Source organism: Lipophrys pholis (genome assembly GCF_963383615.2).
Source record: "Lipophrys pholis genome assembly, chromosome: 8".
Taxonomy (NCBI): domain Eukaryota; kingdom Metazoa; phylum Chordata; class Actinopteri; order Blenniiformes; family Blenniidae; genus Lipophrys; species Lipophrys pholis.
This window is the reverse complement of record NC_137630.1, coordinates 19,236,975-19,262,176: the sequence shown is the minus strand read 5'-3', so window position 1 is coordinate 19,262,176 and position 25,202 is coordinate 19,236,975. Positions and strand designations below refer to the sequence as shown.

General features: G+C 42.4%; 1 protein-coding gene across 3 annotated transcripts in view; it reads right to left on the bottom strand.

Annotated features, from left to right (window-relative positions):
* Nucleotides 1-5,532: 5,532 nt before the first annotated feature.
* cacna2d3a (calcium channel, voltage-dependent, alpha 2/delta subunit 3a) overlaps nt 5,533-25,202 on the bottom strand; it is a gene marked incomplete at its 3' end in the record, with an annotated part of 115,265 nt that continues 95,595 nt past the window's right edge. For 2 of the 3 annotated variants that reach the window (XR_013935565.1, XR_013935566.1), the window contains 11 exons: nt 19,801-19,862; nt 19,008-19,052; nt 18,842-18,904; nt 17,277-17,347; nt 15,029-15,104; nt 14,882-14,934; nt 14,128-14,183; nt 11,796-11,910; nt 7,789-7,899; nt 6,571-6,659; nt 5,533-6,451 (listed from right to left, as the gene is read on the bottom strand). Coding sequence is in view for 1 of the 3 variants with exons in the window: in XM_080469910.1 (XP_080326036.1) it covers nt 6,359-6,451; nt 6,571-6,655; nt 7,789-7,899; nt 11,796-11,910; nt 14,128-14,183; nt 14,882-14,934; nt 15,029-15,104; nt 17,277-17,347; nt 18,842-18,904; nt 19,008-19,052; nt 19,801-19,862 (830 nt within the window). The remainder of the gene's footprint in view (nt 6,452-6,570; nt 6,660-7,788; nt 7,900-11,795; nt 11,911-14,127; nt 14,184-14,881; nt 14,935-15,028; nt 15,105-17,276; nt 17,348-18,841; nt 18,905-19,007; nt 19,053-19,800; nt 19,863-25,202) is intronic. The other variant, XM_080469910.1, reaches the window with a different exon arrangement.

Here is a 25,202-nt window from a genome sequence, read left to right as displayed (position 1 = left end):
TCTGCAATGTGTGAAAACACAAAAGAGAGCACGCAATACAATTGTATAGCTAGTCAGTCTAGGAGGATTGAAACCATTCCAGTTCACTTTCCAATTCTTTTCTCTGCATTTTCCTCCTAGGTGTTGCGACAGCTGATGATCGTCTTTCCTCGTTCTTCCTCCCAGGTGGCCTTTCTCTTCTCCTCTTGTCTGGGAGCTCCATACAAATCCACAATTCAAAAAAGCAAAAACCCAAAAAATCTGTCTCTATGAGGGTATCTGTTCAAATAAATGATTAGTTAAGTAAAAAATTTGGTTCAGTTACAAGGGAACTGAAAAAAGATTAACTGAGAGGAATGGAGGAAATAACACTCAGAGGAGGAGATGAGGTCCACCGAGAAAAAAAGAAACCCAAAGTCCGGTCAGAAATAAACGAAATAACACACAGCAAACGGGAACGGGGAGATAAAGTTCACAACTTTAAGTGAAAGACCTCCAGAAGCAAAATCACACCACAATATGCTTTCTTTGTGATTTGGATTATGAAAATGGGCCTTCACTTCATCAGAGACATTGGCAATGTTTTTTTAGAATAACAGCAATTCTTTCCCTTAAAAACCTAATGCCAATATTTCAGCTTTACGTCTTCTAAAATGGATTTGAACACCGTATGTTTTCTATGCCTAATCTGACTTCCTCTTTATGTAAGCCTCCCTTGACCTTGTTCCGTTCTCCTTTTACAGTCTTCTCTCCGCTCAAGACAAATCAGGCTGTAGTTCTTTCTGTTCCACTCCAAGTAATGACACACTGCAGGATTTTTAACATTACACAGCTCATTAATGGCACTTTCTTATATACACACTAATAAGCGACATAAATCACAAATACACTCGCATCCGCCCACTGACACTCAAACACGCAGTCCACACGCTGCGTCTCTGAGCTGTGACCAGATCACATCCAGAGTATATTACAACTCTGATTGTTTATAATCACAACATGGACTCGAACTGTGGAACGGTAACGGTTACATAAATGAGAGCCTTAATCAAACGGCTCCCTGGGACTGCCTTCAGACTTCAGATCTCTTAAAACAAACAGACGTCGTCACGTCCCAGCTCGCCTCCACCGCAGAGCGAACGTCAGCGCCCGGTGTTAGCTCGCTGTGATGTCATACCCTCAAGACAGGAGGAGAACGAGCGGGCGGATGCATGCCGCAAACATGCATGCAGCACATGTGCATGAATGAAGCTGCGCTCACATGAATGCTGAGAGACAACGTGAGTCATGAGACAAAGCAGGAGGACGCACAAGGGTGAGACTTTTGGATTTGGGTAAAGATGGATGTGGGCAAGGTGAGAAAGAGGTGACGAGCGGGGTGAGCAAGGACAAGTAAATGTCACATTTTCCATCAGGGCCCGTGGCTGTAACTTAATCCTTCATTTAACTGCTCTGCTATGCAATAAGGGGGTTGAAATCCCAGGGCCAAGCAATAGACAGAACATGCGCTTCATCATGTGCACTGCAACACACAAATCTCACATGCTCACGCAGCGGTATCTGCATGAATTAAACATACCAACCTGAAGCTTACCCTTCAAATGTAACCCTAACCATAACCCTCATTAGCTCCAGTCTAAACCCGAACCTGAACACAGATCTCACCCTGAAACATATCTTAGCAGTCAAATATAATGGGTTGTATCACGGTGACTCATTTTTTCTTACATTAATGTCTTTGTGTCAACAGAAAACGTCCCGACAATATGAGTAATATCTTACACGCACACACGCACACACGCACACACACACACACACACACACACACACACACACACACACACACACACACACACACACACACACACACACACACACACACACACACACACACACACACACACACACACACACACACACACACACACACCAATATGCCAAAAGGAGTACTCCTGTCCACAGTGAGTTCACAGAGGGTTTGCATGAGCACCTCTCCAGCTGGGGTATAGGGATACAAATCAAACATGACATATAGACTCATGCACGCACACACACACACGCACGCACACACTTCTGTAAAAGTTTGATGTAACCACACTATGCCCAAAGACGCCATGTATGAAATAAAAATCGCTGCATCAATTATCACATAGACGTTCGGTCCTCATCAGTGCAGCAGGATTTATGGCAGGCAGTGGGAGCCAACAGCGCCAATAGTTCCTAACTCATTGATTGGTCCTCCATCCAAGACAAACATGCTGATGCTGATGAACTGTGATCCGAGGAAACTCCGAAGTGCTCTCAATGCTTATAGCTGTTCTCAATCTGCGTCCAGTACGGAGACTGGGGGACAAACCGAGGATTGTTGCCAATGGTGTTGCTCACTTTGAGCAGTGATATCGTGGGACCACCTACTCCGCCACAATCAGTACATGCCTTTTCCCCTCCGTTGCTTCCCTGACCTCCAATCTAGTTTTCCCTCTTTCCTTACTTACCCTCCCTCTCTACTACTCCTTCACTCCTGACTGTCCATTCTGTTAAATTGGCCAACACTCTAAAAACAGCCTGGGTGCATTTTAGTGGCAGCGGCAAGGCAGGGGGCTCCTGGGTCTCCATTTAGCCACTTCCTGTTTGAGGGAGCCAATATATATGCCCCTCCAGGCCATTGCTCAGCTTGCCATGTATAAGTGAATGAAGATTTTGGTAGGCTGGAAGGGCTGGTGGGGCTCAGGTTGCAGCAACAAAGACACCGCCGAATATGCTAATATTGAAAAATCTCCCTCGGCTTGTTTGCACAAACATAGAATGGAATGCTAAATATATGCCTCTGATTTGTTCTGGTTTTCTTATTCAGCATGTGGTTGATGAGCATAAGCTGCCTGTCTGAGGGAGAATTGATGAACTTGAAGCCAGTGAATTATGTGCACCTTTCACCACCAAATATATACTGTATGCTAATCCTAATCAGAGCACAAAAACAATGAGATATAGTTTCTCCCTTTTCTCACAACCCCCCCCCCCCCCCCCCCCCCATCATGCATTGCTTTACCACACACACACACACACGCACACGCACACGCACGCCTGCACACGCACACACAGAATATTAGTACAGCTGGCTGTCAGGTCTTCAAGCTCACCGAGAGGTCCCTAAGTACTGAGGACTTTTCTTCCTCTCACAGCATGGGGTTGACAACGAATTCTGTGTGTGTGTGTGCCTGCGTGCGTGCGTGCGTGCGTGCGTGCGTGCGTGCGTGTGTTGAGAGTATGTTTTCAACTGGCACCTCTCAGCCTTGGCAGCGGTGTGTCTCCTGGCACCCGCAGGAACAAATTTGTCTTTGGGGTTTGGTTCGGCTTTTCGTCTCCGATGTGCAAGTGTGCGGGTACGTGCGCGTGTGGGTGGGTGGGTGAGGTAGTCGAGAGGTCTGGTCATTATCACCACTGCAGCCAGCCAGAATGTGTCCAGAACTGCCGGGGGAAGGAAAGGGGAAGGAGGGTGAAGGAGGAGGTAAACGAGGGCAGGGCGGAGGACAAGATGCTGGGAGGGTGATGCTGTTGATGACAGTGAAGCCGTAATTGCTCAATCTGTGCAGAAAGCTGTGAAAATACATGTGTTTTTCTATGATTACATATTCATTACAGTAACTCTATTCTGTGTGTAAACACAAGAATACATGAAGACAGTCAGTTGTACGGCTGAGATGTTGGTTGTCGCCTCGTGGAATGTCGAATTGTGTGTGTTTTCCCAGCTTGTCTTAGCTTTGCCGTGTTGTGGTCACCGGGCCTGTGTGTGGTCCTGGTGTGGTTCAGCTGCTCAGAATCATTTTCATTTAAACATATCTGGAGTCCTCAAAGCAAACCGCCAATGGTATCCACTCCATCGGAACTAACACCAGAAACTTTGCCCTCTGCGTGACCGCCTGTGTGAGTGTCTCCCGTTGTGTTTATCGTGTGTGTGTTGATGCATGCTTGGGACTGCGGATCCAATGCACAAATGTTTGAATGTGTGAACAGTCTGCCTGTGTGAATTCATTGTCATCTGTCTTCCTGCGCAGCACTAAGAGAGATTTCTCATGGAGTCAAGATAATGGCGAACAAACAGAGTTGGAGCCGTGTGAGTGCTGATGGATAGGTGTGTTTTGAACTGCAGGGCCCCTTCAGGGCATTGTGTCCAAGTGATCAGTGAGTCCTCTCTCAGGGGCTCCTTCCCACCTCAAACAACAGCATGGATTGGATCACTGGGAAGGAATGTGGACGCCTTTTCAGAAAATACCTCCATTGATGCTTCTCTGTTTTGGAGAGTGTCTCTTTTGATGGACAGGGGATACAAGTGTGAAGTAGGCTTTCCAAGTAAACATCATCGTGTGATCTAAAACACATGTAGGTTTAGATAGACCAGGAAATGAAAGCTATATGCCATCCTTTCATTTGGAGTGAAAAATTTAGCAAAAGACTGCGTGCGTGCATTAGAATGGGTGGTGTACCTCCCATCGGTACGCAGGCAAACGCGCTCACAGAAAACAGAGATGAGCATTTATCACACACGGGAACAAGAAAGGTGGCAACAAAGCTGCCATTATGGCAACTCCCCAGAAAGAAGATTGCTTTCCCAAGGCGGCCTTTCGCACACATACTGGATGCTTTTTCTCATAACTCATCTGGCAAACAGGAAGGAATCGCAGACCGGATTGGATGCGTGTTGACCCAAAACAGCTCCAATCCCATTACGCAGTGATAAATGACCCACAAGCAAGTCAGGGAGTCTTTGGACCATAGAAAAGAGGAAAGGAACTGGGAATGATTAGAGTCACACAGATTTGCCTGAGAGACGAGATGAGTGAAACGGTAGAGAAGAGATCAGACCACGAGGACAGTGGAGGACACAGTGGGGGGTTTGCAGAACTGGCGGGCTGCGAGGTGGGGAAAGAGGGGGAGACGAAGCATGTCCTGCTGTTGACCACAGGGACCCTGGTGCTGACATGGAGACCACAGGAGCTTCCTCTTGCTGGGACTGACAGGATCTCCTAAAACGTCTCGTTTACTTTACATGCACACAACAATGTGACTTATACATTTGTGCATTTTCTCACAGTTAAACTCGCCCCAAGAATCTAATTCCTGCATTTAAGTGCACATGTGAGAACATTCTGAAGGTTTTTAGCATCTTTTACTAAGCAAATGCAGATGTATGTTGTGGTTGGTCTTCGATTCCAGTGTCTTGGTCTTTATTGTCTCTTTGTATGGGGGTGGGGGGGGGGGGAGCCTCTGGGGCGGAGGCGCACATGACAGAATAGGGAAACACCAGATGTACACACACACAAACACACATCCTTGCCACATCTTTTTCTCATGTGGAGGCCAAAAAGCAGTCAAACGTTTCCCCAAAGTCGACCGCTAAGAGCAGAAACTGTATTAATCAGTCAAATCCACCACCAACAACAGAACAGTCTATAGGGACAGAGAGCTGGCCGCTCGTTTCAAGCCCATTGTTCTATTCAAGGTCTTTGGCTTCACCGCAAGCTTTTCAACAACATGGCCTTAAACAAGGGTGTAAATTTTAAGCATCTTTTTATTTCAAAAGTACACAAACAGGACCAATATCGTTCAATAAGGCAAAGCTCAAATATTAACAACCACTCACATCAGAGGACTCAAAATCTCATAGTCACAGTTTATGGGTAACCACTTGCAAATCATAAATAAAACTTCTTCTTTTTTTCTTCATACATATACTTTAACTTTTTTTTTTTTTTTGTCTCACTGTGAAAAAAAGATCATTAGACAAACATTTCATTACAACCTGCGCCACATATAATCTTCATCTTCAGTTTGAATTTTTCATCTTCAGAATAATTATTGTCCATTAAAAGTCAAGAGTCGGGGGAGGGTGTGCCTGACTTTCTCCACAAAGGTGTAACGTGGCTCTAATGCCCAGTTCCAAGCCCAGGTACAGACCCCAGCCCTTAGCTGCTACCTGAAAGGACTGAACATTGTGGTTTGGGTTCGTGGGTATTACTGGACCCCTTGTGCAGTTTTTAGGCTACTACAGAAAGTGCATTGTTACCATTGTTTACTATGTTTTTCTAAACTTTGAATTTTTGCAAGAACTTTGCTGTGTAGCTCATGTGATATTGCTAAAGCACCTTAATAATCACTACATCGGAGCTTCGTCAACTCTCCATGATCAATCCTTTTCAAATCTGTACGCTGTATGCTGGTACTTCAGGGCGAGGGGCTTTGTAGGCGGTGACTTGAAAATGGGCGCGATTTTATATGGGGCAGGAGTGTTTTTTTTCTGTGGCATCACTGAGACTCTTTTGCATGCCGAGCCATGCCAATCCACATCAAGTTCTGGATGGAGAGGCGTGGCCAACCCTGGTCACCTGGGGAAGACCGCCACGAGCGCGCAGAGCAGCGTCGCGACGAGCGACGGGCTGAGACTCGCCACCCCGCCACACTCCATTGAGTTTTCCTGGAGGCAGGGGGACGAGGGGCAAAACAGGGAGACACAAAGACCATTTATCTCAAAAACATATAGGATAGGAGAGAGCTGTAGTGGTGAGTGGTGTGCATATGTTCTGGCGTGCATACCTCAGGGTGGAACGGGTGGCAGGTGTCTGGACGCCTCCTGTCCTTTTGCATCTTGAGTCTCTCACATTTGAGAGATTCATTATGTGCAGCTGAAGTTAAGGTAATAACAGACCGGACTGGAACACGCTGTTGTTTATATCTTGTTTATAATGGAAAAGATTTCATATTTCTCCTCAAAAGGACAAACCAAACAAAATGTGCACAGCAAGATGTGCAGGAAAAAAAAAAAAAAAAAAATCATATTGTTGGATGAGTTTATTTTTGTTGCACAGCAACAGAATAACAGGCCTTATGGTACAATGAGCTCTCCACTGCAAAATAAACACCGGTGGACATGTATATACAGTCTGATTCTGCTGCATGAAATTTCAAAGAAATGCACATTGTGAGGGCAAGCCAGCCAGTCGTGTGGTGACATTCCTTCGTCTGAAGCCACTTGAGGCCAGCTGTCTGCTGCTGGTCAGTTTCCCATCACGGTGTTGACTGGGACACAGTTCAAGCTCACAAACACTCAGTGGGAACACTGAGCCAGACAAATTGCTAAATTAGCAAAGCGCTGTCTCACTATCGGATCAGAGCATAGTAAAACAATCTCAGATATTTCATCCACAAGAGGTCCAACACAGAAAATGCTATGGTAATGGAGATTTACGTCATAAAAAGAGTTTAAACTAGGGAAGCAGATACCACTTGTTTAAAGGACAAGTAATCTTTAACAGATTTTCAATACAAGTACTTATCAAATGCGATAAAGTCAAATTCATACCCTATAAGCAAACAATAAGTGAAGGCTGTGTGTTATAGCCGACCACCTCTGCATAGCCTTTTCGTCGACGCTACGCACAACTCCAACAGCCTCGAAGGCTCCGGTATACTACTGCGTCTACAGTACACATGGGGCAGAGCGTAGCGTCTGTCTACACACTCTCCTATGCATCTTGTGGACCAAGTGACCGAGGTTGCTGTTAATGAGTGTGTCAGTGACACTTTAATCATGTAGTATCGCTGGTGTGCATTCTTAGTAAAAACTGTTCTATCTCTACTAACAGTATAACATTAAACGTAGTCCACCTCTAACCTAAGGACGCATATTGTCATAGTCATTTGAATTATTGTAATTATTGCTATTTCCACACAGCCCCCCTGCCCCCCCCCCCCCCCCCCCCCCCCCCCCGACCCCCCCCCAACAGCAGCGCTCCAGAGCAGTGAAGGATATACATGATTTCGATGGGGTCCATGGTGATTGGCTCATACATGCTGCAGTCACACTTGTTGTCCACTACCACCATGAAGAGGTTACTGCTGGGGATCTGCTGGATCACAAAGGACCTGCCAATCACAGTGCAGACAGCCAGAAAAAGAAAATGTCAATTGGGGGGTGTGGGGGGGGGGGGGGGGGGGGGGGTGTTAGGGCATGAGAAAGTCAGGAGTGAGCTTGGCAAGTAGTCAAAGTGCATGATGTATATTTCAAAGAGTGTCGCAGAATTTATGTTCACATCCTCCTCTGATAAAAAAAAGGATGTACTGAAGAGATTCCACTGCATGCAATTCAAGAGGACGGAGTATCTCTTTGCCAGCTGTCAATAAACACACAGATATAAACAGACTCACACTCAGATAAACTACACACACATACTTCTCTAATTCATCCCATTCATTCTTTTCCCGCAATGTCTTTCCTCCTTTCTCTTCACGCTTTGTTATATCCGATCAATGTGAGCGCCAATGAAGTGTTGTGGAACATAAAACACTCCAAAGGGAGACAAATCTGAACCACACTTTTGAGCTCAAAGCTTCCCATCGCAGTGTTTTACTGGTCTGAGAGATCAGGCCTTGTGTCGGCCCCCTGGCCGGTGATTTACGACCATGAAATACACTTTATGAAGAAAAGAGGTCGTAAAGATGATCTCTTCTTTCTATCACCTCCTGTCTCTTGATCTCTTGCTCCTCCGTCTTTTTCTCTTCCACTGCAGCTGGGAGATTTATCTAACCGACTGTGGAGCATTTATTAGACACGTATGAAAACATGCACGTGTGACTGTGCGAAGACACACAGATGTACAAATGCCCCTTTGTCTGCATGATATTTCTCATAGGCGAGGCCACGGATGAAAAACGCAGACGACCTTCCACAGAAATATCCCAATCTTTACTAATTCAATACTATAACCAATTGAATCTGTCCGCAGACAGTCGGGTGATTCCAGCAGAGTAGCACCAATCCACCACACGCTAATATACTTTTCCCACTGTGACCAACCAAACCCGACCAAACTAACCCTGCATGCAGGCCAAGCCAGTTTCAATCAGGGTGAATAAGGATCGTCTGATGTTTAATAATCTGCACTCGCCCCTGCTCAGTGCCGGGCCAGCCCCGCTCTGCCCGCTGATAGAAAGCAGAGCAAGTGTTTTTGGAGAAAAGACTTAAACGTATCTTGACAGCGCAGCTGCTGGCCTTGAACATGCCCAGTGCTGGGAAAAGGCAGCAGCACCACCACCACACCACTTAAGCATGCACACAATATGCGCGTAAACCGTACAAAAACACATGGAAGAGTAGGAAGTGATACACAAATGTTTTCTCACAAACACACACTCAACCTGTTGGAACACACAAGGACATCCAGAAGGTTTTTTTTTTTTTTTTTTCATAATAAATACAGGGAATGAAGAACAGACACTGTGAGCAACACTGTGTTCCACAGAAACACATTTAAGAAGGAAGCTTTGCTATATTGTCAACGCTGTATGCATCTCATGGAAAATCAGTCCGTGCACACGCTTACTAAATATAATGTTTTTATGTGTCCCAAAAGAGAACATTCATATTTGTCTAAGGATTTAATAGCGACATAACATCACCATAAGCTTAACTGCATTTAGTGCTTGGTTTACAAAAATATCCGTCGTCACAGTTGGGAAATTCAACCGGTAATTACTGTCTGCAATTTAACAATTACTAATTCATTGAAACTGTTCCGATAACATCTCAATAAACAGACCGAGGACTTTTCGGAGCGATGCTGTCATTTCAGCTCCCATGTTTCATATTACTTTTGGCGGAGCTTCACGGTACTGCAGTGGTTTGCTCTCTCATGTCACAGCCAGAAAATCCCCGGTCCAAGTCTGGGCTGCAGAGGCTTTCTGTGTGGAGTCTGCATGTTCTATCTGACTGTACTCTCACACTGCAAACACATGCACCTGAGGTTAATTTTAATTATCTTAAATTATTCATAGATGCACAGTATATATTACTTTGAGCAGTTTGATTCTAGTTTTTATTTTTCAACACAATTTTCACGACAATTACATGAGTTATTGCTTTTTGGACAATTTAAAAAAAAAAAAATTTTTTTTTTACAATAAATACTTTAAGCTATTTAAAAAAAAAAATTTCTACAAACATTTGCTGTTGCCTTTTAAAATGGATTACAAACGAAGACAAGAAACATTTGTAAAAGGCCATTTAATTGGGTAAATTTGAATTTAATGTTACCAACTAATATTGGGAAACTATTACATATTTATATGTAAAGCACGTGAAACATTTCCAAAGTGTTAAAATGCTGCACAAAATATATGAGCATTGCCTTGAGTAAATCGTACTTTTTTCACGTTTTTTTTTATACTGTGTCTTTTCTGCAAATGCAGTAGTCAAACACTGATGATTGACTGTGCAACATGAGTGAAAAAGATGTGCATATTATTTGCACACAAATATGACAATGTAAAGAACTGAAGCTGATTCTCACTTAATAATAATAATATTAATAATAATGAAAATATATATTGGAGTAGTTCAATATATGATCAGCAGAACTGTTGCCAATAGTTCTTGTCTCGTTGGAGAGACAGTTTTTCCTGAATCTCAATTTGCATTTGAAGAAGAAGTGTAATAAAATAATAAAAGAGGTTAAATCATCCTCTATGGGGCAAAATGTTGGGATGAATAAAACCAAACATGATTTTGAGACACACACACACACACACACACACACACACACACACACACACACACACACACACACACACACACACACACACACACACACACACACACACACACACTAAAGAGAGGTTTAACAGGCGAGCACTTAGGGTATATTTCCTCCGGCATAAAGCACACACACGTGTCCCAATGAAAATATTAGAGAAAGACCTCAGTCTGCCTGTAATGTGAAACAGATGTTTATCACCAATATCCTCTATTACAAATATGACCAATAAAATTCCATATTAGCGAAATAAAAACTCCATTTTACTTTGTCAGATTCATTGTGTTTTAAAAAAGATTTATTTCAAGGCGACATATTGCTCCGAGCTTTCAGCCCGGCCTGCTAATCCTGAAACTGGTGTCATCATCGGAGATGAGGCCATTCCTGTCTGGAGCTGGCTTCTGTTGCATGTGTGTGTGTGTGTGTGTGTGTGTGTGTGTGTGTGTGTGTGTGTGTGTGTGTGTGTGTGTGTGTGTGTGTGTGTGTGTGTGTGTGTGTGTGTGTGTGTGTGTGTGTGCGTGTGTGTGTGTGTGTGTGTCTCTCTGTGTGTGTGTGCATCGACTTTCTCTGATGCAGCCTCACGGGGTCAACAGGGTAACCACTGCCCTGGGTGCCAGGACTAAAACATGGTGTCACACACACACACACACACACACACACACACACACACACACACACACACACACACACACACACACACACACACACACACACACACACACACACACACACACACACACACACACACACACACACACACACACACAGAGTGTGAGATCCCTGGCAGTTCCACAGCTGGGAGCAATGAAGGGCCCATTGGAGGGATCCAGAGAACACCCCACAATTGCCTGACAGAAAAGCCCAAATTGTTAATGGGGACCACACTCATTTTCCCATTTTTAAAGGAAGCCTTTTTTTTTTTTTTTTCCACCTCTCTCCCTCATCCCTGCATGCAGAGCACTTCAAACTACCGCAGGGAGAGAGTGAGTGTCTGTGTGTTTGTGTGTGTGATGGACTGCCTGGATAAAAGTGTTTTTTCAACACACAACACATCCTTTGAATATGTCTCTTATTTATCAGAGTTTATAGAGATAAAAATATTTGTCATAATAAGAGCTAATGATAATTATTTTACTCATCGTTTGCCTGTGAAAACCAACTAGTCTTGTGCAAAGAGAATAGTGTTCATGCAACCTGCAGCTGATTTATGTGAGTCTGTGTGTCCCATACTTGAAGCAGCCGTCACAGTCGATGTTGCCGGTGTTTTCTTTGATGGTTCTCTCAGAGACGAAGGCCGGGTACTCGGTATCACACGGCACCTGCATGTTTCGACCCATCCTCTGTGCTGAAGGGAAGAAGTGAGGGGCGAAAAAAGTGAAGAATTAAAGAGAAAAAAAAAAAGAAGAAAAAACATCTGACAAAGACAAAAGAGGAGTGAGAATGAAGAGGGATAAAAGTAAAAGAACCAATAAAAGACACAGGACACTCCGGTCGAAAAGTCCAGGATCAAATTATAGAGTTTAAAATAGTTGTGTAAATAAAGCACAAGCAAACAGTTAAATGCACCACATCCATGCAAATAGACAAGTTTGAAAGAAAACAGCATTTCTGAAGCAGAGCTGCTTCTTGTCCTGCTGGAAATATTTCCAATGTAACTGAAGGCCTAAATAATCCCACAGCATAGGTTGAACTCTCCTGCCACCCAGAGGTCTGAAACAGCTCTGCAGGTGAGGGGGGGGGGGGGGGGGGGGGGGGGGGGGGTAGATTCATCTGTTCAAGCATATTTGGAAAATGGCTAAAATAAGTTACTAAATACGAAGAAAAACATTTAAATGTTGCATATGTTATTTTGTTTTTATGTTTCACGAGACACAAATTAGTAAGGACGGTGGATTCCATGTGATCTGGAGTGGTTTCATTATTGGGAGTCTGTGCGTGTGTGTGGGTGAATCCGTGTGTGTGTGTGTGTGTGTGTGTGTGTGTGTGTGTGTGTGTGTGTGTGTGTGTGTGGATGCGAGAAATGCAGTCTACATGTACAAACGTCTGGGATTAGTTCGGCCTCAGAGGCTGTGTAGATTGGGTTACGGGCTGCTAAGTTGGGGGAGTTTTAACTTCTGTGTCACCGGCATGTGTCTCTATTGTAAAAAGATATAGAAAGGCCTGCTAAGACCTGAGGCTAGCCAGCTGTGAAATTGTCTCGGCTGCTTGGCGAGCATCGTTGCCCAGCTTCACTTCATTCAGGATTAAAGTGTGCAAAGGAAAGCATTTTATAGACTTTCATTCTGTGGCTTTTTTCCCTCCTTCCATCTCTCACGTTCACTTATAAAATATTTTCGTATTAGTTTTGGCTGGAATTAATACGACAATGCGATGCTGCTTAGTGGGGCTTTTATTTCAGACAGGCACAAAGGTTTCAACACTCTATAAAGCAGTAGGACTCGCGGCGTTCGTGGCCTCGCAGAAACAAAATGAGAACGTGTGGTGCATTCGTGGAAGCAACGTGAGACTGAAAAGAAATGAGGGAATACAACTAGACGAGAAGAGAGAAGATATGGAGAGGAGAGAAAAGAGGGAGAGACTTTTTTCTTTTTTTTGTGAGGCGGTTATTGCGTCCCACTGCTACCAATATGGCACACGTCCTAACAGATGATCAAACCGTCCAGTGCAAGCCACCGCAGGGACTGAAACATACAAACACAAACTCCGGGTAACCTCTGCTATACCAAGGTCATCCGAGGTCGTCTTCTGCTTTTTTTAACCTTTGGGCTTTGGATTTTTCCAGTGGTCACACTCAGCCGGACGGAGAGGAAACTGAGGCGAGACGGCGCTGATGAAGACAGGAGGCCGCTGTCGAGGACGCTCGTCGCTTATTAACTTATGAACTCTATTGTGACTTTCAAAAATAGTGTAAAATCAAAACACGTAAGGAAAAGCAGACATTGCTTTTTCTGTTGATGTGTTGAATGGAAAATACTAAAACTACATAAAGAATTGGGTATCGCTTTTTACAACACTTGTGTCCAAATTTTTCTTTTTTCTTTTTTTGAAGTCTTATTATTTGTGTCAACTTATTATTTTTGCCAACAGTTTTCTATGTCATATAATAAATACAGATACATTTCAATCTATTCAGATTTTGATTTATAACAGTTCCTTTGGATTAAATACTCACGATTGAGCTTAACGTTTTTGATTAGATTTGAAAAAAAATACTAGTTGTTAAAAAACTATTAGGGCTGGAAAAGAAAACCTGTAACTAAAAATGCAATGAGAAGAATAGCAGTATGAAGGGGAGGAATTTAAACTAAAAACTAAACTAAAAATGATCATTCAGTTTTTCTCTGGATGACACAAATTACATTATCAGAGGAGAAATTATTTTACTTTTTATTCCAAGTTTGCAGTGACTGTATGTCATATAACATGGTTTTTAACAGAGTGGGTTAAGTATTATTTATTGGTAATGAAGAAAAAAGTAGCAGTTTACTCCTAAACCCTTATTTCAAGTGTTCTGAAGAGTATGTTTCAGATGGTGAACATGATAGGGAGAGCACTTTCTTACCTTTGGCAGTGAGGTCAGAGTACCACCAGCTGTAAAAGTTGAACTCAACCAGGAATCTAAACATTGAGACATTGAACATTAAAGAAACACATACTTCTGGAATAATACTACAAACTATAGATACTGTTGTTTTAAGTCTATTCTAAAGTACAGCTGATTTAAATGATTCAATTTGGGAAAACAATTACAAATTTACCCTACAAAGTAACCACAGTGCATTAACTATTGGTTAAAATGTAAATTCAACCAGAAAACTATGTAATTCCTGCATTATTATTGTGTCTGTTATTAAATCTTTAAATATACTGATGAATATTATTGAAGATGTAATGTGCACACGGTCTTAACACAGTGCAGAAGACAGCAATTTTGAGGCGCATTAATGGAAAATTGTGCACATAAAAGTCTTCACTGTGACACATTGCGAAATGAACTTTGACAACTGAATCCTGTCATGGAGCCGTGTGGCAGCAGCGGACCACCCAGATGACACGACCACAACATGGCATCGCAGGAAGACCCGCACAACAGGAAACATCAGGTACCCATTACCAAGTCCCCATCACCCAGGATCACGTCCACATACATGTGGAGGCGCTCGTAAACAAACATACAGTCGATATATACTCACAAACTCACAGTTAACCTTGGACCTGAGAGGCTACCATGCGTGTCGTCAGCGGTACATGTGTGCACAGTCAAGCTCGTGATATTAAAAACAGACACAAGGACTCCTCACATGCAGAGATCTTACATGACGAGCTCAGTCAGGATCCACTTCACCACTGAGAAGAAGGCAAAGTAGGGCTAAAAATGGGAGAGAAAGTCCTTTAAAAGAGCTCATAATACATAAAGACCTGTCGGAGCATCAGATACGGTTTTAAAAGAATGGAATACTCACATCCAACAGTGTGTGGCCACTGTCACTGCTTTCTGAAATGACCCAGCATAAAGCCTGGTAGTCATACAGAGTAACCCTGAGGACAGAGAGACACAGACAGAGGTGGGGGAACCAAAAAAAAAAAAAAAAACACTTTTTCATTTTGTGTCTACTTTTCATATTAATGTTTTGTCAGGACAAAAAGTCTTGATTCACACATTCCCCCTGCTAGTAGATGCCTGCGGGGCCTGCTGGACTCCTGTGTGGGAGCAGGAAGAAAAGATCCCACCTCTGCTATTACTGCTGCTTTACCTACCAATAATATATTGGATGGATGTGGCAAGAATGGGAAAAGGAAAGCAAGTGAAAGCCGAGAGCTTCCTGAGAGGTTCCTCAAAGTGATGTAGGAAGGTGGGTGTGTGTGTGTGTGGATGATCTGGGGATATTGGGGGGATATCAGAGGATTTGAGGGCTTAGTAGACCCTAAGGGTTGGAGATCTAGGTCCGTCTGGGAGAGGTTATTGAAGGGGTTCTTAACACACACACACACACACACACACACACACACACACACACACACACACACACACACACACACACACACACACACACACACACACACACACACACACACACACACACACACACACACACACACACACACACAGGACACTCTTTCTTACAGCCTTCGGACAAGTTCTTATACACTTGCCGGTGCTGGTTTGTGTGAACGTGTGTCCGAGCATGTGTGTGACGTCTGAGTGGGCCCAGTGTATCCGCAGCCCTGGGCGATGTTCAAACCTCAGTCACAGCACCGGTGACACACAGCTCCAGCACACCGCCAGGAACCTATTACTGCTAAACCTGGCCACATAATGGTGTTAGCAGAAGACTTAGACAAACGTAATGACAGTGTATTAGTGTGTTTGCATGGATGCAGGATTACCGTATATGGGCGTACAAGCGTCAACATTTTTTTATTTATTTTTTTTCTCTCGATTTTTCTTACTCTTGTTTATTTTGGGACGATGGGTATTGCGAAAGTAAATATGCAAAATGTCTTCATGTGTAGAAATGCAGCAGTGTGCGAAATAAATTCACGGTGGCAACTTTAAGTTATGCCCTTCAAAATGTCGATTTGTTTTTTTCCCCTCCCGTTCTAAATCAAGTCAAAAATGGCGCTGGAAACACATTCATTTTTCCGCACATGGCAGCGGGCTAAGACAGATCATATTGGATTCATTAGTGTGAGACCTGAAGGCTCTGTTACGCATCACGCTAATACTTCACCGACACAACTCATGTCATTCATTCATCGTACGTCGTTTACAACATTACGGAGTCAGTGAAAGTGTTTGTAGGCCTCTTTGTTTTTCTGTGGAGGGGTCTGTAAACTATTTTCTGCCAGCTTTTGAGGTTCATCTCTCTGACACGTAGGCGTGGTTGTCCGCTTGTGTGGTGATTTGTCACTCGTGATTTTTATGGACGGAGACGGATGCTGCAACGATCTCCTCGGCCACATCTCCAGGGCTGAAATGGACGTCCGGGGTTAGAAACACGCTCGTAAGCTCCTGTGCAATGTAAGTTTAAACGCGCCTCACGTAAGATTTAAACGTGTGCCTGTCTGTTTCTACATTTCTCCACTCAAATACCGAGACAGGTAACCTCCTAGATTAGATTAATTGCAGAATGTCACTACCCACTGCTCCTGGCGTTTTCCAGCAGACACAGCTCTACAGCAAGCACAATATGCATGCACGTCTGTCTACATTTGTGTGTGTGTGTGTGTGTGTGTGTGTGTGTGTGTGTGTGTGTGTGTGTGTGTGTGTGTGTGTGTGTGTGTGTGTGTGTGTGTGTGTGTGTGTGTGTGTGTGTGTGTGTGTGTGTGTGTGTGTGTGTGTGTGTGTGTGTGTGTGTGAGTGTGTGTTTGACTTAAAGTTTCTCCTAATTCTTTCGTTTCAGGAAAAGATTTGCTGTAATCCCCTAATGGAGAACTCTGCTGAGTGAGGGGTCGGAGTTCAGCGCTGAATAGCTCAACACGATTGGCCAAGTCAAGAGCTGTCAGCACGAGCGGAGACGTGCTCTCATTCTGCGGCCTGCGTGAAATTATGCACTCACATCCACACACACACACACACACACACACACACACACACACACACACACACACACACACACACACACACACGCGCGCGACCCTCGAATTGGCACATCCAAGCACACGCTCACACACTCAATTATATACACACATACAGTTTGAAATAGTTACCTCTTGAAAGAGCCCATCTGCAGAAGCTTACTCATTACAGCTCCTTCGGCTTCACCAAAAAATTTCCCTGTCTGAGAAAGTAAAGGAGATTTACTTCAATGAACCAAGACGTACGAATGTAATTAATTAAAGGGGGAAAAAAAAACGGCATAGCTGGAAACATTTGCAGGTGCAAAAATTACGACATGTATATTTGGGATCCCGCATGAAATTAGCCTTGAATTATCCCAACCTGGAGCATACGGAAATGATATTGTAGCTCTGGCGAGTGGGAAATGTCAGAAATACAGAAACACCTTCAAGGGATGAAACTAGAAATAATATCTCCCACCTGGATGGTCTGTCATAGCACCCAGAAATACCGAGGAACCCACACAATATGTTGACATGGTAGGAATATAAAGGAAACCGCATCGGAGCAGGATCTTTCTGCAAATGGGAAATTTGTTCTTAAAATACAAGAGAGACCGGTACTTTCTGTTTTGTGAATTGTTTAAATCATCGAATAATATAATAATGTGGAGCCGAAAGTTTGGCCTTTTACTTTTCTTTTTTTTTGAGAATAGATTGTGCAACATCTGCCGGTCCTTTGACATAACAAGATGTTTCTTCTCCTTGATATTCATTTCCTTGGTATAATATATTGAATTAATTCCATAATCGATACTGTGACGCATTGTGGTGTAGTGGTCACCACCACACTGTCGTTATGGGCTTTTGAATGTTTTCCTGGAACGTTCTAAGAAAGCCTGTGTGCTGAGAAATTATAGTTTTCAATAAAATAATCATTCTTTACCTTGATAAAACAACTTTTGTTGCAGTCTTGAGGAATCACTATATTTTAAAAAGGATCTTTTTTTTTTTTTACAGCTTTGTGTATTTTTCTGCAGTGCCGTGGATCATAGTATCTTCTGAACACTGCCTCAATGAAAAGGACACAAATGAAATAAAATTTGAACCTTTACAGAAAGAAGCTGCATTTGTCAATGTAATATATATTATCTACTTCTACCTTGTCGACAAGAGGTGGGCAATACATTTTTAAGAGGCCACACACGCTGCCGAAGGCCAAAAGTTCCCACTCAATTCTGCTCAATGCGAATGCAAAGACAAGCAAAGGTGTGCCCACAGATCCTAAAGTAAAAATTTCAGCGGTCACACTCGATGCATGCATCACGTACACCGCTTCTTTTTTAGCACTCGTAATAAGGTCAGTAACAACCAAAGGGCCTCACGTGGCTCACAAATCTGTTTTAAATGCTTCAGCTCACCTTAACCAAAGACAGATGAATGTAATAGTTCAGAATGTTCTTGTCAGCGACATTGAAATTACCTCAAAATAACTGTAATGAGATTAAACAACTCGGCGAGCAGAACACTTGGATATTCTGCCGCTATAGAAATAAGACGAAATAAGAAAGCCGGGACGCATAAAATGAACATACAGGGGAAGGGAAGGGCAGTGACAGCCGGCGGACCGGCTTCTGGATGAGCCAAAATCAGAGTGACAGCATGTCTGCTGACAGCTGAACACAGAGTGAACGCCGAGCACGGCGATGTCTCACCAGAGAGTAGTCCTCCGCCACCAGGACGAAGCCGTTGTTGTCAATGAGGTAGCAATTAATATTCTGTTTAAAGGAAGAAGACAAAAAAAAAAGAAGCAGTGTTAAAGCATCGGTGAGATGCAGCAGAAGGATGGAGGATTTACAGAAAGAGGAAGAGCCGACCGACCTCGTCGTCACAGCTTATGGAGCATTTTCCGTCTAACGCTGCACACTGTGATAAGGAAAAAAAAACAAAAAACTGCATGAGCAGGGGAATGCCAAAACAAATATTTTTGCCTCATTGGTTCACAATAATAATCTAACCTGTCATTTAAAATATTCATTTCATTTGAAAACAATTATGAAATAAAGCTTTTATGCCAATTTTCAGAGTTATTATTTTCATACTTACCCTTGTAAATTGACTTTGTAAGGAAATTTGAAAACGTACCAGATGTTGGTATTGATGTTTTTTTCAAGAGTAGTAGTAGTAATAGTATTTAGTCATTGCTGGCTCATGTGTCAATTTCTAACATTGTTTAGTAAACTGCTCAAGATATGTACATAATTAAAGAAACCACCAGAAAGCAGAGAAACAGAGCTTTGTGCCTTTTGTTCCACTCGGTGGCTCTTGTTCAATACGACCATACCATCACAGGCTAGAATCACCCACATGTCAAATACTTGTATTAAGAGCTCATCAGAAATGCAGTATTATTAAAGAATTGTCAAATGTTGAAAGTTGAAATGATCTAAAAAATAACATGTTCTCGTTTGTACATTTTCTTTCTATTCTTCTATTTCTTTCTACTGAACACTTTAAATGGCTTATGTAGCATTAACAACTAAGTATGTGTGTGGTTGTTATTTTTAAGCATGGCAATGATCTAAAAATATCATTTAGATGCCGTTTATTGAAATCATGTCTTTTAGTGGTCAGTGTGTGAACTGGAATTGCTGATCCATGTGTATTTAAGTACCTGTCTGCTGGCAGTCCAGAATTTCTTCTGAAAAAAGTCCAGTTTCATCTGGATGCCCACAGCTGGAAAAGACACAACACAATCCACTATGATGATGTTTTAATACAGCAGAAGTCATCCTGCAGGCGAGACACATTGATGTAATGCATTAAACTTGAATAAGGACGACGACGAAAAAAGACAAAAAAAATAAATAAAGAAATGTCAAGACGGACCAAAAAGGCCACTTCATCATACATGTCTCGGGCCTATTTTTCTCAGTTCTGCTCAACATGTGTGTGCCGATGCCACTAACCACACTCAAACTTTCACATGAGTCTCAACCAGACCTCTTTCTCTGTGGCCAAATGAAATCTACCCCATTCCTCAGTCTGCCTCCCTGTTGTTAACCCGACAGGCATTTCCAGAGTCGATATACAAAGCACCTCTCACTTCCATAAGCTTCATCCCAGCAGGTTTCTAAATGCACAGATCTGACCAGAATTCCTTAAGTGGGGAAAAAAAAACAACAAAAAAAAAAATAAAACTGCTTCTAACATTAAATGTGTCAGCTTTTTCAGAGTCGGCTGTGGAAAGATTGACACATCCACCACAGGCTTTAACTTCTCTCCTCTGCTTCTTACCACCGTCTCCCACCCTGCTCCTAAGACTCTGAGGACCCCTGCTTTCTCTCAGCGGGGGTCTGCCGTGCTTTAGGGGTCTGTGCAAATCTTTCCAGGAACAACTTTCTGCAGCTTCATTGAAATGCAGAGCAGGCAGGTAGTAAAATAAATGGAAGGAAATGTGGCATTTGAATGAATTAGGACATTAAACTAGAATATAAAAGCAGTATGGATTGGCTAATGTACAAATTGGTTGTGTTATGTGTCAGAAATTATAAAATAATTACATGTAAACACATTATATTGAAATTGGTTAAAGAAGGGAGAAAAGTTCCCAGACTGGTCTGGTTTGCTTCAAGTTCACAGATTTTTTTTTTTTAAAAATTAATGGTGGACATCTGCTGTGACTAATGATCTGATTTTCTCACCAACAGTCTTTGAAATGTATTGATGGGTTATGTGGATTAATGTGAGGATACAGAGCTGCTAAAGTGTTGTGTTTGGTCTGTGTAAAGATCTTCCGTCACTTCTGCGTTCAGACTCACATCAGACATTAACTGGATTGCAGAATCTTTTCAAAAGCAAACCAAGAGCTGCTTTTTCAGTTGGCTTGAACCACTGCCTGTGTTGCACCAGGATGCGGGTGGCAGCGTTCACAAGTGAACCAAAGCAGCCATCGTTCCAGGGTCTGTTTGAACCAGACCAAACATGACAAGTGTGAACACAATCCTAATGTGATGTAAGAAAAGCAACACTGCCCCAAACTCTTGATAAGACCATTGTGGTGAACTTTTAGTGCCTTTACAAAGATAATGAGGTTGGGAAAAATAGGAAAACTTGGAAGATTTGTGAAATTTGTTCCATACTTGTTCTATCACAGGTGTACTGATGGAAGTATTTCATGAGAGTACCCAACCTCTTCTTGTCTTCAGATATTTTAAAGTGAATTTTGAAAATCATCAAAATTAACTGAACTGACCAGAATTTTTTTTTCATTCATTCGTTCATTCATTCATTTTGGATTTGGAGTGTTTTTAGACCTCAACCAAACTATTGACTACATACCTATAGGCTCTTTGCTAACAGATTTTCTTCAAAGACTTTATTCTTTAAAAAACATGTGTATTCATAAAACCAGACCGGGAATAAACAGATCCACACTTTTTCTCCTGGTCTAGAACACTTTAAACTACAGCTGGATTTTTCTATTGTTTTATTTTTTTATATTCTTAGACCTGATGGGGTCTCTTGAACAAATAAATGTGTTCTTTACAAAACAGACGTAGACTCATTAAACCGAACCTGGGATCATAGAAACAGACCTAAATTATTCCCACTTGACCTCTTTAAATTACACGAGCACTCTTTAATTGAAAAACTGATTGATCGATGAATCACTCTTCACTAAAACCATAAAAACACAGACGGTAATGTCTCTGCAGCCCTCTGCTCCTCCTGCAGGCTGTTCCATAAACGTAGAGCATAATGTTGAAAAGATGCCTCGCCGTGGGCTTTTTATCTTAACTTTTGGAATAACCAAAAGGCCGATGGACCTCAGGGTCTGCGAGGGTTCACAAGATTAAATCAAGTCTCACAGAAAAAAAGGTTTGAGACCACTAAAAATAATTTAAAGAGGCTTAAAATCCATCCTGAAAAACAATTTGGGGGGGGGGGGGGGGGGCAATGCATTAATTTTTAAAAGCGATGTGATGTGAACCGACCTTTTGGTCCTCGTCAGCTCATATGCAGCTGAATTCTGGAGTAATTGGAGGTGTGAGATACTATTTTTTTGGAGAGACCAGAAAGCAAGGTGTTGCAGTAATCAATACTGGAAATAAAAGCATCATCAGCGTCTCCGTGTGAGCCAGAGAGAGACAGAGGTGGACTCTGGATCTATTCCTTGGATGATAAAAGCCAGTTTTTCAACGTGTTTAAGATGTGAAATAAAACTCAGCTCAGAGTCAAAAGACCCAGCTTTAAGGACTAATGATCAACACGTCAGTCTTGTCCTCATGGAGCTGAATAAAGTTCTCGAACATCAAAGATTTGATATCTAAAATACAGTTAACAAAAGCATCAATTGGCCCTGTGTCATCAGGAGAATATAATGGCACTATTGCAAAGTGATATTGTAATGTATTTGTTTTTTTCTTAATTATACTTCTCAAACAAAAAGACAATAAAGATTTTTTTGTTTTTTGTTTCATGAGATATACAGTTTGCATGCAGATGGGTCCAAAATGAAAATATAAAGGTTCACATGAATAGTGAAAGCTTCCCACTATAGATTCAAAAAAGATGAAGATTCACTGAATGCCAGCCTGTGATGAGAATATTACCTGTGATAAAGATTTCTTTGGTTTGTGTTTCTGTCTGTGTGATTGTGTCCACGTTTATGTGCAGTCGGGTGCTACTGTGGCCTGTTTTAGCTCCTGCCCAGAGGAACAGGTGCAGATTATCCCGTCATAAGCTTTGCCAGATCCTTTCAGCAGCCCACCATTTCTACACCCACATGGAAAACCCAGGAGAAGAGGCTAATTTAAGATGCTGGGCAACAGCAGCGGAAATGGTGTAAAACCAGGGACAACCAAAATCATTAGGAGAATGAAAGACACTAAGTCATTACCTCTAAAACTGTTTTTTAAGAGAGTAAAAAAAAAAAAAAGAAACATAAGCAGGTCAAACAAAAGCACGGTGACATTATATATGCACAAAACGTCATGTGAAATTAATTTAGGCTGAAAAAAAATCTATTATTCCTCGTGTGTAAAGAATAAGATGCCATTTTAAATATAGAACCACTCTGGGCGGCTGAGTTTTTTAGTACTAACCTCTTCCAATATGAGCAGCTCTGGTTTGCTCTGTGAAATGGTATTACAGGTCAAAAGTGTGCTGATGCCGGCTGCTACCTGCATGTCGGCTCAGAACAAAAGCTCAAATCTGTCCCACTAATGCTCGGGAATTTTCTGTACTATGGGGGAACATTTAATTTCCCTAGGTATGATTTAAGAACTTGGGGGTATTTATGCCCTGAGCTGGGTTTACAGGACCAAAGATGAAGAGACATGAAATCCACTTCAAATCCACCCCATCACCAATCTCCTATCTGTGCAATCCCAGGCAGAGAGATGACAACCGCTTTAAAGCCCACAGATATTTGAGATTCTTCAAGGGATTTTGTAAATGTATTGGGTCCATTAGTTCATCCCACAGCCCGTGTCTCTGTGCTCAAATGTAGCCGGGGCAATCATACGTGCGAGCAGCATGTGTGTGTACTCACTGTCAGTTTTTCGGTGTGTGAATGCATCGATTCACATTCCGGCAATGGCACAAACGCCTCGAGGACAGATGTAAACACACACTGGAGCATCAACACGGAGCTCCCTGAGAGACGCAATGATTCTGAATTATTTGGTGTTGCATTTATCCACCAGCTTGGGGTCGGACCGTGTCACAATGCTCCTGCGGAGGCAGCTGTCATCAGAGTTCTTCTGCACTGACCTGTCCTTAATGTAATCATCACAGATAATTCAGCCGAGCTGCAAAACTCCAATAAATGACTCAAGTGGATTATGCAGCTTCGTGTTTTGTGATGAGAAAATATTCCCATTAATCAATCTCCTTTTGCTGAATCTCAGATATGTTGGTGCCAAAATATTCTAATTCCAAATGTGACATAAGAAGAAAAACAACGACAACATGTTTACACTTTGTCCTTCAGGCTTGATGCCGCATGCATTAAAAGTGTCACAACAGACACATGAACAGTGAGATGTGCAGGGCAACATAAATTCAACAGACTGTTGAATAGACAGATCTTTCTTAAGGGCATTGAGCAAATACAAGGGTGTCATCATACATGTGAGGATGTATTAATGTATTTGCACGTGTGGGGGAGGGGGGACGCTGCACTTGACTATTCAAATGAATGTGCATTATATTATAGAGGTCGTGTGTGTGTGTGTGTGTGTGTGTGTGTGTGTGTGTGTGTGTGTGTGTGTGTGTGTGTGTGTGTGTGTCTGTGTGTGTGTGCGTGTGTGTGTCTGTGTGTGTAGTTTTCACACAATCGCCATATTACTGAGCCCAAAAGAAAAAAATCCTTATATTGTGAGGTAAAACCATATTTCAGGACAGGGTAGATTAATGTAACATTTAAATATAAAACCCTCGTGTCAAGACTAGGGGCAAACATCGAGGTCACATTCAAGGAAATTGAACCTTGTTAGTGATGAAGAGGGGACGAGGGGTACCGGTATGCACGAAATGTTTGTAAGTTAATAGGCAGCTAAACATAACATGCATGCGTGTGTGTGTGTGTGTGTGTGTGTGTGTGTGTGTGTGTGTGTGTGTGTGTGTGTGTGTGTGTGTGTGTGTGTGTGTGTGTGTGTGTGTGTGTGTGTTTGTGTGTGTGTGTGTGTGTCTATTTACATTTTTTAAGCAGTGTTAAGGTTAAGCACATTCATTTTAACACAGATTGAATCCACAACTCTCTGTAGTTGACAGAATTAAAATAATTGCATACCCTTCAGCACAGGAAAAGATATAGATATGAATGGACAGGAGAGAAAAATACGGCGTGGGGTGGGAGGTACTGAAAGTCAAGGTCAGCTCGTCTGAGCTTGATCATATTCATCGTCACAAACGATTCGATTATTAATCTCTTGGTTTGTCCTTTTTTGCTTCTCCTTCAACTGACCCATGAGCTCATATGTGCTTAGTAGTCAATTCATTTAGATGAGATGAAAATCCCATGTAAATGCACCGCAACAGCTTAATATCCTACCATGTGCATGCGTATGT